At 44.3% G+C, this 20,359-nt stretch overlaps 1 protein-coding gene across 1 annotated transcript; it reads left to right on the forward strand.

Annotated features, from left to right (window-relative positions):
* ly75 (lymphocyte antigen 75) lies at nucleotides 1-19,680 on the forward strand. Its single transcript, XM_034558608.1, is given in 36 exon segments — nucleotides 1-103; nucleotides 1,093-1,464; nucleotides 2,696-2,869; nucleotides 3,105-3,266; nucleotides 4,434-4,510; nucleotides 4,512-4,554; nucleotides 5,148-5,288; nucleotides 5,916-6,119; nucleotides 6,249-6,409; nucleotides 6,541-6,648; nucleotides 6,933-7,021; nucleotides 7,120-7,289; nucleotides 7,657-7,856; nucleotides 8,151-8,293; nucleotides 8,442-8,520; nucleotides 8,827-8,898; nucleotides 9,340-9,463; nucleotides 9,593-9,628; nucleotides 9,734-9,903; nucleotides 11,035-11,102; nucleotides 11,206-11,282; nucleotides 11,804-11,940; nucleotides 12,386-12,494; nucleotides 12,685-12,845; nucleotides 13,129-13,258; nucleotides 13,446-13,666; nucleotides 13,759-13,921; nucleotides 14,512-14,676; nucleotides 14,775-14,897; nucleotides 15,011-15,196; nucleotides 15,316-15,539; nucleotides 16,062-16,269; nucleotides 16,439-16,600; nucleotides 16,700-16,816; nucleotides 17,497-17,679; nucleotides 18,257-19,680. Coding segments are annotated over 36 exon segments (5,238 nt in total). The 3' UTR covers nucleotides 18,433-19,680.
* Nucleotides 19,681-20,359: the final 679 nt, after the last annotated feature.

The raw sequence follows: 20,359 nt of genomic DNA on the forward strand, positions 1-20,359 counted from the left end.
ATGCTGACCGCGTCCGGAGCGACACTTTGCCTTTGTTTGTGGACTGCGTTGGGGACAACTGTGTTCTTGGGGACTTGTTTGTCGGCCGACGCCGACGGCTTCGGTGAGTATGCGCCTAACCTCGAGCGCCCCACACTTTGGGCTTTCGTTTCTGCGACACTTTCCCACTGTGCACGCGCCCGTTCCTGCCATTCAGGGTCCCACTGAGCGTGATAACTCACGAGCGTGAATGTGAATCCGAGGACAATAGCGTCAGACCCGCTGGACCACAGCAAGTGGAGGTGGATATGGAAGAGCAGCTTCGAGTTGAGTCGGGTCAGTTGGTAGTTTGACATGGCTCCCTTCCCCCAGTGGGGCTGGTGTCTGGACATATTCTGACAGCTCAAACTCATCCCCCCCCCAGCTATAAATCATGCACATCTGTAAACAGCCCTCGGATTATGGAGGCTGAGCTGCTGCTCAATGCAAAGAACTGTGAACGGCTGCAACGCTACACAGTCAAGTGGCGTGATATATATATATTTTTTAAAGCCTTTGTATGCAAACATCCATTGTGTTTGTTTCATATTTAGCTGTGTAACTATTTACCTCGGTTATTATGTGTCCACACGTGCTGCTTTTTCTTGGTGACTATGCAGTTACTTGTATATCTCGAGCAATACATTCATTTAAATGTGTCTCCTTTTTGTCTATATAATGAGTCTAAAATCAGCCCTAAACAATGCCCATCAAGGTAATATATATATATATATATATATATATATATATATATATATATGGATCCTGCCACAATTTCATGTATTTGGTTCAACTGTTAGGTTGTGTTCTTCTCCATACAGTTTATTTTGTTGTTTGGTGGGGGGAGTTGCCTGTAGCAATTTTATTTCTGATGGCTTTCTTTCTTTAAAGAGATAAAGAGATCCGGTGTTATACATTTATCTGGGACTTTTCGCCAATGTGTATGATTGCTGCTAAAAAGCGTTTTTAAATCCTCCCCCTCCCCTAAAAAGCACAGAGGAAATGATCTCAAAAGAACTACATTGTAGCCACGGTTACTGTCAATTCTAATGAATTTGATCTGTTCCGTAACAGACGAGGATGCGTTCACCATCCAGCACTCGAGCACGGGGATGTGTCTAGGTCCAGCAGCCTCGGCAAACCTGAGTCTCACCCGCTGCGACCTGAACGACAGTTCCCAGCTCTGGAAGTGGGGCTCGGGTCACCGGCTCTTCCACGTGGCCACGTCCCTGTGCTTGGCGTTGGACGTCCCCACCAAGGCACTGTCCCTGGTCGACTGTGGCTCCAACATCCTGCTGTGGTGGCGCTGCCAGGACGGGGCCGTTTTCACCATTTATCAAATGGCCCTGACGGGAGACGACGGCAAAGTGTCGGCCAAGCGGGACGCTAATGACTCGTGGGTAAGGGGAGCGTCCCATGACAACATCTGCCGGCGGCTGTACCGTGGTGAGTGTGGTTTCCACCGTCTTATCTGAGAGATGCATTCTGTGAGAAAGTGCTCTCTGCTGCCCACTGTGGAGCTCTGAGGGCGGACTAACCCTTGAGGAAATCACATGAAAGTAGTGCCGTTTTGTTTTGAGTGGAAAACAAAGCTGATAATGCCACGCCCTATGGTCAGGTGTTACCTTCGCTGAGACATGATCAAACAGGATGTGCCTTTTTAAACAGAACCTGACTGGTTGGTTGACTGATCTATCATCACTCATGTGTGCTCTGTCACATTCCAGGTTAAAAGGCGCTCACTGCATGGCTCCTTTGGGGCTCACGTGATCCAACACCTTAACAAATAGGTCAGAACTGATAGGATTTACAAGACGTGTATGTTTTCTGTGTATTACATTGAAAAGGATCCCCGAGAGAAGACAGGGAAACTTTGAGTGTTAATCCTTTTAGGTCCTTAAACTGCACAATGTTCACTAACTATAGTAGGAGTGTACAAATAACTCATAATGGTGTTGATTTCTTGTTGATTATCATTTGTACGAATTACACTAGCATTAAGTGACAGGGATTTTCTTCAAATAATATAATCTCTACTCCAGAGTAAGTAGTTAGTTTTTTTTCAATTGCAATTTTGGATCAAGTATGAAAGCTGATGTCTGTATCTATGACTAATGACAGTAATAATGGTAAAGGTATCACTTTAGACTTTAGATGTACATATATCCATAGAACCCAGAACACACGTGGGAGTGGTACATGCTTTCTTCATAATAAAACATGAATATAAAAACAAACGGAGAGGATCTAGACTGGCATGAAGATGCGTTGAAAAGACAATTTCCCTTTTCTTAAATAACATCTTATTTCTCCTCGCTCACCGTCATTCCTTTTACTTCCCAAAACACAGGCCCTGATGTGAGTTTCGGGGTGGGGGTGCGCATGTAGAAACCTATTGGCAGCGTTGCTTCCTTTTTACATTGGCAAACGTTGCCGTTGACCACAAACAAACCCATTTCTGTCCTCCGATGTGGTCCAACGGTGTTTCCAAAGGAAGACTCTCCTCTCAGCCGGGTTCACTTTGCTGACATTATCTGCACCGTGTGTTCTTGAGAAAAAGGACACCTGGGGTTGGGTGGCTGCGGAACGCGACGCCGCATTTGTTTGGGTTATCTTCGAAACGGCACAAACACCCGAGGTTGAAATGAGTCTTTGCTCTTTGCTCCTCTCCGTGCAGTTGTCCACACCAACGGTGGGAACTCTGCCGGCTCTCCCTGCGAGTTCCCCTTCAAGCACAACGGCAGCTGGCATCACGGGTGCCTCCCAGATGCGGATTTACCTGGACTGTCCTGGTGCGCCACCACATGGGACTACGACCTCGACAGGAAAATGGGATACTGTCTGACACCTGGCATGTTCTTCAATACATCATCACGATTTTTCACGATTTGTGGCCCTTTTACTCCTAATGGAGACATGCGGCAGCCCTTAAAGGGAGTTTTCTAATGAACATGTTTGCTCAAAGCTGGGTCACAATAAAAAAATGTGTCTCTGTAATGGATCCGGTTGGATTACATCTGGCATCAACATAAGTGGCACACTTTGATTCTCACGCTCACGCTGATCCCGTCTCTCTGACCTTGCAGAGGAGGGTTGCCAGACTCTGTTTGCCGGCCCGGAAGGGGAGTCCTGCTATGAGTTCGTTTCCAGTGCCGCGGTGACCTGGAAGGAAGCGCTGGACTCATGTCGTAGTCAAGGAGCCGACCTGCTGAGTGTGTCTGAGCCCGCCGACCTCCACTCCAAGACCTGTGAGACTCTTCTTCTTCTTCTTCTTTTTCTTTTTCTTTCTGTTCTTCTTCTTTTTCTTCTTCTTTTGTTCCTGCTCTTCTTCTCCCGTTCTTGTTTCTACTCCACCTATAATATCAAAATGGACTTCTTGTTACAAACGCTCTGATCTGATAGGTTGCTCCCCAACACACACATTGACAACAGGTATAAATATAAAAAAAGATAAAACAAATTATTAAACGGTTTTGTTGACTTTAAAACCAAACCAACTAAAAATACACCCTTTTCTAAATATATCAGCTGGTCTGCGTCTTTCAAAGCCCAAAACTATAATTATACTGTTTGAGATCTTTTGAAAGGTAACAAACTATTTAAAGAAATGAAACAAAGAAAACTAAAATGCATCTCCGTCTTTTCCCCCTTGTGCCTCAATGCCACGTTTGATTGATGTGAATAATATCATAAAATGATCTTTTGATATATTGATTGTTCTCAAAAGTCAATGTCGTATCACGTAGGCTTTCCCATTTGGACTCAAACAATGTGTTTTTAATAAGCAAAGATCAGTTATTAAGTTATTCTTTCGTCTCGGTCTCATTCGATTTATGGACGGTGCAACTTCTAAATGACCTGGCGTCATGTTGTTGTGTTTCATTTTGTTATTAGGTTGTTCCTACTTATTGTATTTTATATGAAAGTAAAAGAAAGGACAGAACGCCTTGATGTGTGTCACCTGAGTGTCTGTGTATAGCGTCTGTACCGCTTCTTCTATTTGTTCTTCTGTTTCCTGGTTCTTCTTTTATGAAAACCTGGCCCACTGTCATGCCGCTGATACATCAGCTGAAAGCCAGTTCAAGAATTCTTCCTTTTTCAACATTTGTGGAGTTTGCATGATCGTCATCACACCGGTTATGTCTTGCATGCAGAGTGTCCTGTGCTCTTCAGTTAGTGTGGTTAGACTCTTGAGAGCGCGATGTTGCAACGGCTTCATAGTATTTGTGTTTGGGGAAGTTGAAGATCAAGGGAACTGGTTGTATAATCCCCATGTGTGCCGTTTCATTCCAAATGATCGTGATGTGTTTTAATCGTGATGTTTGATATTATTTTAGACCTTCATAAGCGGTATTGAAAATGGATGGATGGATTTGTACACGTATGCCTGACTTGTCCTGTGTTGCATTGTGCAGTATTGGACGGGCTTGACAGAATGCCTGAGAGGATGTGGATCGGCCTTCACCAGTTAGACAGTAATCATGGCTGGCAAGTGGTCCGATGGTTCCCCTCTAACAACGCTGCGCTGGGAAACAGGTGATTGTGGTTCAACAAAAAGAAGTGTCTTATTTCTAATCTTTGTCCCATTTCTGAGAGTATCTATATAAATGACACATAAAGACATGGTGATCTAAGACTGGTTCAAATAAAACATGAGGTGCAACGGTTCTGCTCAAACATCCAACGGTTTTGCAACTTTAATCTGTCGGGCTCCGCCTTCTATAAACTGACTTGGTGTCAGTCGGGGAAACAATGTGGCGAGTGTTGCAAAGAAGCTCATTGTGCCTGTGTTTCGGACACAGTGTTGGGGCTACCACTGTCGCTGAATAACTCATTAATACTACTGAATGGAAGGCTTTATATCGCCTTCTAGCTATTGTAATATGTCGTGCTTTTTTCCCTCCCTTCTCAAAGGGAAGATGTTGTTCTTAAGCTGCACTGTGAACGTCAAGGATACTGCAGCCATCTGGCCCTCTGCTGATATGAGCTCTTAGTGGTGGCTGTAATTTGCATTCAACCGTCATTGCAACAGTTCTTTTGTTCATCTCCCTACGCGGTTGATAAGCGGAACCTTGAAAATAACTTGCAGTGTGTGGTTGTGTGTGCGTGTGTGCGTGCGTGCGTGTCAGGAATGCCATCCACCCCCATCATTTTTGAGTCGGACTGCGGAGTGCTGAACTCCAATCAGCGCTATGAGTCTGAGGCGTGCAACCAGGAGCTGCCATACATCTGCAAGAAGAGTGTCAACGCCTCTCGCGAGGCACCAACCGGTAGGTTAACTGCCTGTGTGCACGTTCATTTCCTCTGAACCCTGTTCGAGAGTCCACGGCCGTGCTGTAGGCTGTACTTACGGCACAGCTCTGCTTCGGGCTTAGATGCATGCTAAAGTGCTGATGTGAAGCAGCTCTAATGTTTACCTTGTTCGCCATCTTGGTTACTATGCTAGCATATGCTGCTCTGTGACAAACACAGCATATTTGACATATACAACATTTGTAGTCAGGTTGTCACCCAAAGTTCTTCTGAGTTAGACATGAATCCAATCCATTAGGTGAAGACTTTTTCCCTCCAAAGCCACAGATATTAACCTCATGGGGGCACTGGAGGAACGGTTGTGTGGCTGTTGGTGAGAAACAAGGCTACATATCTCAAAGCTTCAATCGGCTCATGGCTTCACAATACATACAGCATAACCAAAGAGTCTGACGGACGAATGACACGACCCTTGAGGCCTTCCCTTGAATTTATAATAAGGCTCTTAGGTTGTTTTACTTCTTCTACTAGGGTTTTAACCACAGGTAGCTCTCTTTGTGTAGTTTTTCTTTTTGTGGGATAGAGAAATGACCCTGACCTGACTGCCCCTCACGTCCTCTGTCTGTCTCGGTCCTCCTTTACAGACTCTTTTGTATATAGCGAAACGGTGTGCGCCGACGGCTGGGTCCCGTGGAGCGGCTGGTGCTACAAGTTAGTGACGGACGTGCCTCGAAACATTACTGAGGCCCAGATGCACTGTAACCACACAGAGGGAGGAGAAGGAGGCTCTCTGGCCAGCCTCCACTCCGTTGACAGCAAAGAGATGATCAGCACTAACTTCCATGCAGGTAAATGCATACATTTTTTTTTTTTTAAATGATAGAAATCTCCCGTCAGAGCTTTAACGGTTTTGAGTTGACGTTCTTTTTTTAACAGTACCATATAGTAATGTTCTTATGTTTGTTATGGCCCATCAGGCAGCAAGTGGTTGGACGTCTGGATCGGTCTGGTCGGTGTTGGCATGAACACCACTGTCTTCAAGTGGATCGACCAGGCACCGGTCACCTTCACCTACTGGGACCAAAACCAGCCGGTCCAGCATGCTTTAGATACCAGCTGTGTCTTCTACGCTGGAGAGGTGTGTGTGTGTGTGTGTGTGTGTGTGTGTGTGTTTCTTCTAACCACACCCACTGAATTTTTTTTTTAATCTGCTATACGAGTTGGTTTATTCAAGGCCTGCGAAATCAAACCTGTTTCTGTGCTCCACAGCGTCTTGGTTGGCGGGTCGGCGACTGCTCACAGAGGCTACCTTTCATGTGTCAGAAGAAAGGAAAGGTCAATGAATCGGCAGCACAGGTCGGATGCCGCTTTGAGGATGTGAGTATTTGAGGATGTGACCTGATTTCCCAAGGTGAAGCTTGCAGTGTTTTTGCATTATTTTCCCAATTTTATTGCCTGCTGACATGTGGTTGAGGTCCGGGCTCAAAGACTACGAAACGTGCAAACTAGAGGCCTCGATGCTAAATGTTATTTCCTCTTTGTTTATTCTCATCCATGTTTGCGTGGCAGTGATCTCCGTCCTTCCACACATGAAACTCTTGTGCTTTTTCTTTGCTTGTGATTTGAATGTAACTTAAGAGTCGCTGGTGTGAATCCCTCAGGGTTGGAGGAGACACGGCAACTCCTGTTATCAAGTGAACACCAATCAAGTGTCCTTCAAAGATCGCTGCAACATCACCGTAAGAAGCAGGTAGGGGAACCGCTTGGTTAAAAGCACACTCGGACACCCCTCAGATGCTGCCCACATGAATACGTTCTGCGGTTCTCATATTCGGCCGTTCTTTCCAGGTTTGAGCAGGCCTTCATCAGTCGTCTGCTCCGAACGCAGATCAGCGTGGAGCCTCAGTATTTTTGGATCGGGCTGCAGGACATTAAGAACACAGGGGAGTACCGGTGGCTGAGCCAGGATGGGACCCTGGGTGTGGTTGCATACACCAACTGGGGCTGGTTCGAACCAGGTTAGTGAAAACCACTCGGAGGAGTAGAAGCACAGGACCGAAGGAGTAGCCATGTCACAACAGACTCTGGTTAAGTTTAGTGTTACAATGCGTCGTGCATTTCATTCTGAACCTCTCTCCAGATTATGGTTGTTTCGGTTCACATTTACTAGTAAAATAATATAAAAATAACATTTACCATTCACCGTTTCCTGGGTCACTAGCAGTATGTACATACATGTCTGCTTATGCTCTCAAAGGTTGTGTGCGTCAGTGTTACCAGGACAACAGGCCCACATTTAAATCAAATGATATATATGTTAAAATACAAGTCATTTACATGGTACATTTTCTTTTGCCCATTAGACTTAACTTTTCTGTGTTTCAGATCGGGAGGGAGGCTGTGCAGTGATTTCTACCGATAAACCCCTCGGCAAGTGGGAGGTGAAGAACTGCACCATTTTTAAGGCCGGTACCATTTGTAGAACAGACCTCAGTCCACCTCCACCCCCAGAACCGGAGCCGAACCCCAACGCTACCTGTCCTGATGGATGGGTGTCCAGACCAAACATCCAACACTGCTACAAGGTGTGTGCGTGTGCGTGTGCGTGTGCGTGTGTGTGTGTGTGTGTGTGTGTTGAAAAAAATATTAACATAATTTTAAAAACCTCATTGTTTGGGAACAAATGAAGAATTAGATAGTAAATAAAGTAATTCTTAAGTAGCTATTACTGAACCTGCTTTTGTATTGGACCAATCCAAACAATGGCTTTCCTATTGATTGTTATTATACATTACATTATCTGACAGCTAAATCGGCTTTACTGCATTACCTCACTGTTTTAAGTAGCTGTGGTAAATTGTTGTTTTTGGTCTCGTCAGGTGTTTCATGAGGAAAGGCTGAGCAGGAAGCGCTCCTGGGAGGAAGCTGAGAGGTTCTGTCTGGCTCTGGGAGCCAACCTGCCCAGCTTCACAAGCAACAATGAGATGAGGGCCCTGCACAGCATCCTGAGAGACAGCATCAGGTACACACACACACAGACACACACACACGTTGCTTTAACCGTCGCATCTGAAAACAAAGCGGCAACATCTCCTTTTTTAGTTTCTTTGAAAGAAGATTAATTTCGTGTCACGAATGACGGTTGTCTTGCGCCGGTGTTATTGTTGCAGTGATAATCGGCACTTCTGGGTTGGCCTGAACAGAAGAAACCCGGCTGATCGCTCCTGGCAGTGGAGCAACGGCCAGCCTGTGAGTATGACTCCAACTAATAAACAAGTCATTCAGCGTTTTTCAACAAATATTCTTATCCATCAATTAACATGTTGATAATAGTGACAAGACAGGGAATTCTCTAAATTCCTGCAACAAATAAAAGTATTTTGAAAACAATAAGAAGATGATATCAGTGCTGGATTATAATGCTTTATAAAAGTCCTGAAACTGCACCTTTTTTATTAATCTCAAACAATAAAATAAATCTGGTTTGGATATACTTACTGCACTGTATTGCATTTATTTAGTAAGAAGTCCGTCCATTTAATTTATTCACAACAGGTCTCCATGGATGTTTTGCACCAAGATTTCCATGAGGATGATGCATACAGGCGGGACTGCGCTGCATTCAAGGTGAGCTCCACTGCCACGCCCACCTATGTGTTTTAAATGTATACTGTCTGTCTGCATGCTTGTCTATGTGGTTATCTGTACTGTACAGCTTAATCTCAGAATCAAGGCCATTTGGGATTTCATATCCTCCATGCTGTCCTGAAACAAAATCCCAGAAAAGACAGCTGGTGGGAGCAGTGGTTCCTGTTTGTTTTACTACATCACAAGGACGCCGCCACTTGCCAAACATCAAAGTGGCTATGATGATGATTTATCTTTGTTTATTGGACTCACACGAAAGGGAGCTGATTCTCTTTTGCCATCGCCTCCATTTAAATGAAGTACTTTAAAAAAAGAAATATCTTGCCAATCAGACTCTGCAACAAGATCTTCAATGTCACGCATATGAAAACAGCTTTTCTTGTCTGTTGCCTTCATGATGATTTTTTGTGTCCTTGTTAGACATCCAAGAGCACCTTGAAACACCTGTTTGTGTTTCTGCTGCACGACTTGCCTCCGACACCATTCTACGCCACTCCCTTTCACTGCGACGCCAGGCTAGAGTGGGTCTGCCAACTACCCCGCGGTAAGACTCTCAGCAACGCTGCCAAATGAAAGAGATTTGTAATGGCTCTGTAGTTTTAGAGAACACCATGAGGGAAAGAACAAGATTTCCTTCTAACTCGTTCTTTGTTCACCTCGTGTGCTTCAACAGGAAAGGCGCCACAGAACCCAGACTGGTACAATCCAGGTAATGACCGAGTCTGTGTTCAAATGGGACGGACAGACTTTCTTTGATTCATCATTTTGTTAATTCTCAGATGACCTGCTCATAGAATGATTTCCTGCTTTCCAGGTGGACACCACGAGAGCTCCATCTTCATAGATGGGGCAGAGTTTTGGTTCGTTAAGGAGCCGAAGCTAACCTTTGAGGAGGCAACGCTCTTTTGCAGTATGAATGGCAGCCGGCTGGCGACACCGCTCAGCTCGACTGCTGCCGGAAACATCCACCAGCACCTAAGTGACGTAAGTGGTCATGGCAGGGTGGACCTTTTTTAATGCTTTTCTTTCATTTTTTAAATATGCGGCTTCGATTAACGACGAAAGGTCATCTTTAATAACAATTCAAAAATACAGAGCAATAAATGTCAGCGACGTGCGCTCCAGTTTTTAACTGCCGAGCCGACTGAGCAGTTACCATGACAACCTTTTGATTGCTGCTGGATGAGCCACAGCTGATTGATATGAGCTAATTATTGCAGTTTGACGCACAGACTCACACAAGCGCTCAGGAATTTGAAGGCTTTTCTCTACTTCGAGCTTGAAACTCCATTTAAACCGTCCAATGTTCCACATCTTTCAGACATTATTGTTATTTTTTTGCATTTATTTTACAGACCGCAATAGTGCTAAAAGGACTTATTTATTATTATATTAAACCAGTTCAAGCTTCTCTCCATTGGCTACCAATCCATGTCAGATCAGACTTTAAGGTGCCTCTGAAGACACACTTGTAAATGGACATGCCGCTTCCTACGTTCCCTATCAAGACTCCCCGCTCTCAGCATAATATAAGAAATAAAAGAAGTCCTCAGGCCAAAGGGCCTTTTCCAATGATATCCCCCTTGCTGTGGGCCTGCCATGCCGAGTTACATTTACTAAGCTATTCTTGCACAATCGATGTTTTGAGGCGGGGTTTAGCAAACTGTCAATTAATTCAACTGTGTGCGCATTAAGGTCCAATTAACTCGAACATTCATAAATAACCACGTGCGGTTAAAAAGGAAAAAGGGTGACAACTTTACTTCCTGTTCTCTCATGAAAGGGATTGCCCTGTTCATCCCTTTTTCTTCTCCCTATGTTCATCCGTACTTGATTTGAAAAGACTGGTGCCCGGGAAATTCCTTCTATTATCCTATGGTCATGGGAAGCTGACAATATGTCTCGGGCATACAGCTGGAAGCAGTCAAAATAAAGTAGAACAAACTAACTACAAAAATAACCAGCTAAGAATACATCATGTCTCAAACCTAATGACTGCTTTTTGGCCTGAGAAGCTTTTTCTTTACTTTTCTTTGTAATGTATTTTATAAACTCTGTTTATGACAACAGCTAATAAAGTTGATGATAGGATTATTTTTTGCGTGTTTTGAACAGATGTCAAGTTCTCCCAAGCAAAGCTGGTGGATCGATTTGAGAGAGTCTGGACGCATATTCCCCATGATGTAAGCTACTACTCCCTTGTACTACTCCCTTAGTTCCACACATGCACAGTTCATGTTTTACAATCACACGGTGTGATGTTGACGGAAATATTGTATGTTCCAGGCGCTCCCAGATGTACTATTACCCTTCAGTTTTCCTGAGCAGATGCACCTCCATCAGTTATGAAAACCCCTTTCCAGGTGAGAACACGTCACGGTGTTTATGGCCATTTATTATTTTACCATATTGTGTAGATAGAAAACGACTTCAGTGCAACTCTGTTTAATAATATATTTCTTTACAGTTTGAAATATCGCACAGATCCAGGATGCAGTTTAAATATGAGAACAGTCAAATTTCTTTTTTCTTTGTTTTCTCGATCAATATGAAACTTTCAAACTTGGTTTAGACAAATCTAAAGGCCCAGAAAACCTTTTCTCTCAATCCGCTTCAACGTGACACCAAAATGCTGGTGAATATTATCATAGAGAAATTCTTCAGATTTTAAACTAAGCTTTCAGGGGCATTACAGCTATAAGGTATTCATTTAAAATATTGAAATGTTATTCCAACATTTCTCCAGAGTAGCGTGAAACGGTAAGGTAAGAACTAATCTGACTTTATTCCTTTCAAAGAGCAAGAAAAGCTCGATTTGATTCATTATCAGGCTTGTGGTCCCTTTGGCTCATCCACACATTTGCTGTCGTATGTCAACTTGTAGAGCACGAGCGCAGCTGCCGCCAGCAGTTGTCCTTTGTGTGTGAGAGACACAACATCACGTCAGTGGAGATGAACCCTCTGGAGCCTCAGCCGGGAGGACTGCCCTGTGGAAATCAATCTCTGTCCTTCAGAAATAAGGTCTGATCGATCGCTCAACGGCAACTCCATTTTTAGAGGCTGCATGACATCTACAAAGCAGCTCCACGACTGTCCTTGTGGTCGTACGAGACAGAATGACCAAATCAAAGTTAGAGCTACGACAATTGAATGATAATATTCTGGACTTTAACTAAAAATGTTCTTTTCTCACGAAGAAGATATTTGAGCTATTTCCATCACACCCGCAGTTTAGTGCAATAGTAAGAAATTCAAGTGGTTTATTTAATACATATTCACTGCCGGGATGGATTAGCATTAACAGTTTTTTCTTTGTGAATTATATTGAACCTTAATTAATCTTGGGAGTCTCTTGAGCTATATCTGTGACAAGCGGAAAATAGACAAAATGGTAGTGTGGATTTTTAAGCACATTCACATACAGCACATTGTAATACGGGGGTCTTCTTTTTCTTCTTTTTTTCAGTGTTACACAATGATGACGAGCATGAAGCCTGTGGCATTCAAGTATGCCAATGAAGAGTGCCAGTCGGTGAGAGGAACCCTGGTCACGATATCAGATCAGGCAGAGCAAGGTGAGGGCGTCTGTAGTTCTAGCTCTATGTTTTGGTGAATATGCCCAATATCACTCCGATGATGTCAAATACTTTGTTAAATATCGTGAACTTATTTTGTTATGATGTCCCTGTGTGAACTGGAATGAGTATAGTGCCTGCATTGTCTTTTGAACACAAATCACTGTCGTGCTGTAAATGTGTGTTTCAGACTTCATCACCACCCTTTTGCCGAGGATGAGAAACATGGACAAGATATGGATCGGTCTGAAAATCAAACACGGCAACGCTGAGTGGGTGGACCAGTCCCCAGTTCACTACGTCAACATTAACCCTCTGATTCTGGGAATGCACAGGGATATAAAAGTCAACGTAAGTTCCCCTTACCGTCTTTGCTTTCTGAAATGGGGACACGCGTTTACATGTCTTTGAGAGGAATACTGTGTGGAAAGAAAAGTAGTATAAAGCCCGTGTTGTCTTTTGGTCTGAAGACTGCAAGAACAACAATCTGTGGGCGTGGAGAGACAAAGAAGTGAGGTTACCAGACCTCTAGCTTCTTCATTGCTGTTAGCATTAGCTGGCGGTAGCTCATAATGAAGGAAAAGGGTTTTTACCACATTTTAATTCTACTTTTTTTTTTGTTCTTGCTTGACAGACATGGGATCCGGACAGTATGGATTTGTGTATGTTTTTGATCAATCACCCCAATTCTGCCATGCTGGGTACCTGGGACTATTCTTCCTGCATACAATTTAAAAATGTGGCCATTTGCCAGCATTATGCAGGTAAGTCACCACCTCCTGCAGCGAATACGACTTTATTGTACAGGTGTGTTTACTTAATCTGGCACGCTCTCTCCCCCCTAATTCCCTGCCCTCTCTCTCCCCTGTAACCTCTCTAGTAAAAGGCATATAGATGAATACTCCTTACATGACACGGTGTTCTGAAGAACACAAGGTTTGCTCTTTTCAGATAAACCCGAGGAGCCCCACATCCCAACGGAGAGCTTCCCGGTCGACAACCACACCATCCTGCTGCTTAACAGAAATCTCACCTGGTTCGAGGCCCTGGAGCAGTGCCGAAGCAACAACATGGACCTGGCCAGCGTGGCCGACACCTTCCTGCAGGCCACCCTCACCGTGCACGTGAGCCGCGCACGCAAGCCCATGTGGATCGGCCTCTTCAGCGAAGACGTGAGTGCGCCACGGGAGGGCTGACGTCACCTGAATCCGCTACTTTTGATGAGACACTTCTTGGAATACTGTCTTTTTGGTTTTGTGCACAGGACGGGATCCACTACCGCTGGACCGACCACAGTCACACTGTGTTCAGTCGCTGGTCTGCTGACGCCACCAGTGGCTCGTGCGTCTACCTGGACACCGACGGCTACTGGAAAGCCACAGAGTGTGAGGAGGAGCTGGGAGGCGCTATCTGCCACAAACCACATGGTATGCAGGGTTTCACCTCCTCAGATTCCTGCTAGCGGCGGTGTGTGAGACATCAGGGCTCAGAGGGTTTACAGCGGAGCCAGTTCTAGCTCAAACACACTGCTGGTGATTCATCTTCGCTAACAGGAAGTAGAGTTTGTTGTCGAGGAATATTAGACACATGGAAGATGAAGCTATGGCTTCACTGTCGAAACAATGCACAAGCCAGATCTGGGCATTGTGTTCAAGTTGTAATGTAACAAGAGTCTATAAAGTTGAAACTCTGGAATAGTTTTCTGTTATGAATACAGTGAATTATTATTGTTATTCATTTTTATGTTTGATTGAAATAATACGAGTACTGGTTCAGATGTTTTATAAATCACCTTTTCGTTTAATCTTTTTCAAAATGTAAACCATTTCAAATGCTAGCAGACTTCCGAACTTCAACAACAGCACTCTAGATTCTCCTCCATTTTCATTTTTAGTCACATGGTTCTAAAACCTCATGTTTCATCTACTTTTACAATCTCCTCCCTCTTGGTCGGCGTGCGTCAGAACGCTGATCGTCAGAGACTATTTTAACTCAAATGTAACCTTACGCATTGCAGAAGAGGCCATCACCACGCCGGAGGACGTTGCAGTCAAGTGCCCCCATAAGATTAATGGTCCAAACTGGATCCCCTTCAAGAACAACTGCTACTCCTTCAAGCTGTTCTCTTCCAGATGGGACCAGTTGGACCAAGGACGGATTCCCGACACCTGCAAGAAACTCCGTAAGACTTTCACCACGCTGGGCGCATGTTGCCGTGCGTCGGCTTGCTTATGAATCTTTCTGACCGGAGGCTGTTGCTTAAGTGGTTTTATTTTTCAGATGCAAATGCAGACATCCTCACCATCCGAAATTCAGAGGAGAACGAGTTTATTAAGCAGCAACTCGTCCCGTTTAAAAACCTGGTCCAATTTGTATGGCTGGGGCTGTTCAAAGATGACAACGGTGCGTTCTTTTATCTGTCCAATTTTTAAAGCTTGTGCATATCTATACCGGTTCTGTGCGTGCGTATTTATGTCATTATGCGAGGGGTTAATGGCAAGGCCGTTCTGCTGTAGATAACCAGATGAAGTGGTATGATGGCACAAATGTCCAATATTCCAACTGGGCGAACGGCAGACCAGATGTCAACAAAGCGTTCATGGCCGGCCTCGCCGTCGACGGGAACTGGATCCTCATCTCCAACCCAAACTATTTTGCAGAGTTCAAACAAAGGAGCATCGTGACCTGCAAACTGGACAACGGTAGGGGTTTCGCACTTCACGCCACAATTCATGTTTCTACGCCATTCTGTTGAGAATGTGGCGTGCTCCAAATTACCCCCCCCCCCTCCCCGTGTCTTTTATAATCCTTTGCTCCAAAGAACCGAAACAGGAGTACAACCTGTCGTCCTCGGAATTCCAACATTACGGCAACTTAAGGTACGAGGTGGTGACCCGAAAACTGAGCTGGCATCAGGCCCTGGAGGAGTGCGGCCAGGGCGGAGGCCACCTGGCAAGTGTCCACGACGTCCAGCACGGTGCACATGTGAAGCTCATTGCCAAGACGGACGGCTTCCCGCTCTGGATCGGCCTCTCCAACCACGATGTAAGAAAGAATATGAGCGGAAACAAAGTTTTACGAGCTTACACCGAGTGCACCCCAAGTACACCTCATAAGTCTCCCTTTCTTTTTCTCTCTTTTTTTCTTTTTCTCTTTCTCTCTCTTTCTTTCTTTTTCTCTTTTTCTCTTTTTCTTTCTTTCTTTCTTTCTTTCTTTCTTTCTTTTTTCTTTTCTTTCTTTCTTCTTTTTTTTCTTTCTCTTCTCTTTCTTTCTTTCTTTCTCTTTCTCTCTCTCTTTCTTTTTTCTCTCTTTCTTTTTCTTTTCTCTCTTCTTTCTCTTTCTCTCTCTCTTCTTTCTTTTTCTCTTTCTTTTTCTCTTTCTCTTTCTTCTTTCTCTTTCTCTCTCTTTCTTTCTTTTCTCTTTCTCTCTCTTTCTTTTTTTCTCTCTCTTTCTCTTTCTCTCTTTTTCTTTTTTCTCTTTCTCTCTTTCTTTTTTTTTTCTCTTTCTCTTTCTTTCTTTCTTTCTTTTTCTCTCTCCCTCTCTTTCTCTCCCCCTCCCCCCATGCAGCCGAGTGAATCAGACTTCGAGTGGTCCGATGGAACGAGATTTGCCTACAAGGCCACGATCTCTGACTCACAGGAGGGCTCCAGCCCAGACGGACAGGAGGCCAGCTGTGTCTACGTGACTCCTGCTGGCGCCTGGGTGAGGACCAGCTGCAATACGCTGTTAGACGGAGCCATCTGCTACACCACCACCATCACCACCGCTTCCCAAAGTGAGACATCGACGTGTTTTCATACGCATTGCCCTTCTTCACATCGTGTAGGAGAAGGGAACCGAGCGTGTTTGGTTTTTGAATGGCCGCTATGCGTCTACTGTTGACTTAATGTGTGCTTGTAAGCGTTGGCCCTCGTCCATCTTGTACCTGTGTTGTTATGGATCAGGAGCCAGACTCCAGGTGGCCCCGAAGGCCAATCACTGCCCTCAGAGCAACGGGGTGTCCAAGTGGGTGCAGCATCAGGAGCACTGCTACGCCTTCGACATGAGCTTCTACAACTTCAACGTGTTCGGCATGGAGCAGGCCAGGAACATCTGTCAGAGCATGGGTGAGTCGGTGTTTGGCGTATGAAGGGTTCACGTTGGTATTCATCTAAGGCAACTGTAGTCCACCAGTGGTCATGGTTTCTTCTTTTTTCTGCTGACAGATGCTCAACTACTGACCTTAAGAACCAAAGAAGAGAACGACTTTGTGTCAAAGTACATGTTTGATAACCCTCTCATCACCAGTCGAGTATGGCTCAACATGGCGTTCGATACTGAAGGTAAACGCCATCATGTGAAGGGGAAGCAGGGACCCTTTGTTTAGGGTTTAGGTAACACTACAAGTTACAATCTGCACTTTGTGCACATTTAAAAACAGGATTATATTCATGCATATTATATATTCATGCGTTTGACTTGTAGATGAAAACTTATCTCCTTTTCTTTGTGTTTATAATCGACAATATAGGCCTGTTTTTGTACACTTCTGAGTTATTGCTGATTTCTGGTGGTTGACCCCTCTGTTTGCATATGAAGGAAAAAAGGAAATAGAAAAACAATGAATGGTGATTCAGTTCTGTTGCTCCAAGTTGATTTTCCAACTGTGCGGTAACTCAGTCAGGTGTTTACCCTCCACATCGTACAGAAACGCATCATTTATTGTGTGTGTGTGTGTGTGTGTGTGTGTGTGTGTGTGTGTGTGTGTGGTGTGTGTGTGTTGTGTGTGTGTGTTGTGTGGTGTGTGTGGTGTGTGTGTGTGGTGTGTGTGTGTGTGTGTGTGTGTGTGTGTGTGTGTGTGTGTGTGTGTGTGTGTGGTGTGTGTGTGTGTGTGTGTGTGTGTGTGTGGTGTGTGTGTGTGTGTGTGTGGGTGTGGTGTGTGGTGTGTGTGGTGTGTGTGTGTGTGTGTGTCGTGCGACAGTGATGGTCGTCCCTCTGATTGCCCTTGCGTTCCTCCTCCCAGGTAAACCCGTATCCTGGCATGATGATTCACCTCTGGCTTACTCTAACTGGAAGTCTGACGCTGTGGTCACTGGGAAGACGTCTGACACCCCCTGTGCCGTCATGATGGCAGGAGAGGAGGGAGTCTGGAAACTTGTCAGCTGCGGGGCCAGCTACAGCCGCGTGGTCTGCCAGACTGGAGCGAGTGAGTATCACAACTGCGTTCATGTTTTTGTCAATATTTTTGACCATTTGGCAATTGCGCTTGACCGCTTCCTCGCCCAGAGTTAGATGAGCGGATTGTTGGTGAGACTAGAGGGGAGAACGCTCGCCTGGCTGAAGGTAAACATTTGGCAAAGGCTCCAGGAAGTGGCTGTTCCCGGGTGCGAAATAGTCCAGAAACGTCAACATTTAAATGTTTACGCTTTAGGTTTTTGTAGGGATTAAACACACCAGATATATTGCGTTAATTAATGAGCTTTAGAGAGGAAAAACAGGCTCGCTATGCCCCTCTACGTCTAGTCTTTGTGCTAAGCTATCTGGCTGCTCCGTCATATTTACTTATTTATAGAGTGGCGTCCTCATATAAAGAGTGTTTTTTCAACGACGCGCCAGCTTCTCCAAAGTGACGTGACTCCACGGACAACCGCGGAGGTTTTACACGTCACACAAACATTCGTTGGTTTGTTTTGCTGTGACTGAACTCAAACATGACGACATCCTACGGGACTAAGACCCAGTCTACAAACCGAGCCTCTGTCGCTTCCCTCCTGCGTCCCCAGAGTCCGGAGGCGCCCCTGTGGCGTTGGGTCTCTTCATCGTGGTGGTCCTCGCCCTCGTAGGAGCCATCGGCTTCACCGTCTATAAGAAGAGGGGCGGCCGCTTCTCCTCCACCGTGCGCTACAAGAGGACCTTTGATGACGCGGACGGCACCAGTATTATAACGGAAGTGGACTGAGCCCGCTCGAGCAATCGGCCTCAGGGAGTATTGATGTGCCGCGTGTGCATTCCCTTTCTTAAATTATTTATTTAATGCCGCCTCAGCCTGCAGTCTTTCTACAATTGTGTTTCAAACTGTTGAAACTGTTTGAGAGTTTCTTAGATTTTGATTATTTTAGATTGAGTTTATTAGGAGCCCTGTGTTATACCTAATGTAAATACTGGGACTGATGCTCCATGGTAAATGTTGATCATTGATTATTAGTGGGATATTATAAAAAATTATAATTTCAGTTGATTTACAGAAATATTTGAGCTGACACAACACTCCCTTTCAGCCTTAAAACGGGTTAAATTGCACTGATGTATAAGTGACTCCAAACTATCAGAAACAAAACTGTACACACATACACACACACACACACACACACACACACATACACACATACACACACCAAACATGGCCGCTGAGTTCTTTACATTGTATTTTGGGACTGAGACATTGAGCTCCACTTTATTTGCCTGAGCGACCGATGTCCCCAAACTTCTGCAAATCACATTAAAACTATCTGGAGATATTTAGCACTCTAGTCAAGAAAACACATTTGCATTGTTAGTTGGACTGTCCCTTTTTAAATAATAAGAACAAATAGTGATTGATGAAAATCTCACTGACTGTGCCTTTTAACATCATTACTTCAGAAGAAATAGGAGGTTGAAGCCACTGGATTTTTTTTTCGTGTAGTTGCTGATCCACTCAACTTATTAATACCTACTAATGTGTTTTAGTTGTCAATACATAAAAAATGCAAAAGAAAATATTTTAGACCAGCTGCATAGTTTTAAAAGTGTAAGACACTGTCTTAGCCAAATGTTCTTTTTGTCTGTTTGTGTTGATCCGACTTTTCCTATGCACTTAGCTACTGAGCAAGAACGCACTTTAATATGTCGTGGGGCTACAGTTCCTTCTATATTTAAGCACACTAAGGATTGGAGAGTGTTTAGAGATGTTTAAATTGCACTGTTTTTTTGCTGTGAATGCTTTGTAAATATGTTTTATAACTGAGAATGAACCAAAGATGCTCTGAGCTGTTTGTCAAAAGCCTGAGCTTTCTGTTCACTTTGTCCAACTGCCTCAGTCGAGCTTGTTAACCCACTCATATCAAAGTGTAAGCCAAATGTTTGTGGGTTGTTTTGTTTCACCACCACTCTTCAGCCAAATCAGGTACAGTTTCCTTCCAATAAAAATTTCTCGTCTTCAAAAATGTTTTCACTGTAATTATCTTTTTTTTTTTAGAAATGTATTATCTACGCCAGGTGGAGCGTGCAATCGGTCCAGCGTGAGTGAGTGTGCATCTCGCCGTCTGTCCGCGGCTTATTTTGCATTCGGCCTCAAACTGCATAATATTTTGGGGTGGCTGATGTTCAAATATGGAAAGTCGAATGTGCCATTAAATGCCTTTTTTTTAAATTTCAGTTAAAAACGCTGCATTGTTTGCGGTGTTTTTACGCATAAGCCCCTTTCTACGCCGATTACCTAACAAAGTTAGACTGATGGGCCTTTTTCATTGACTTGTCATTGCAGAGTAAACACAGCTGAATTTAATTACATTAATGGCTCCGATTCATTGGTGGACCTGGTTTGTGCATGCTGGCTCACTCATTATTCAATTAGACATGTTAAGCCTGCTCTGGCATGTCAAAGGGGCTGCTGGAAAAAGGGCCGATTCCCCATCATCGAATGAAAATAGGAATCTTGAGATGCAATTTAAGTAAAAAAAAAAAAAAAAAGAACTTTTTTGGCAAGGATTTGACAGATATTCAGACTGGAAACTAGCGTTTACTCGAGCGGAGGATCCAGTGTGTATAGGCTCATGTCACTTATTTAAGGCTTCCAGCAGATAATCTGTCAGTCATATCACCACAGTGACTATCAGCTTCTCAAG

The sequence above is a fragment of the Cyclopterus lumpus genome, chromosome 3 (genome assembly GCF_009769545.1).
Source record: "Cyclopterus lumpus isolate fCycLum1 chromosome 3, fCycLum1.pri, whole genome shotgun sequence".
Taxonomy (NCBI): Eukaryota; Metazoa; Chordata; class Actinopteri; order Perciformes; family Cyclopteridae; genus Cyclopterus; species Cyclopterus lumpus.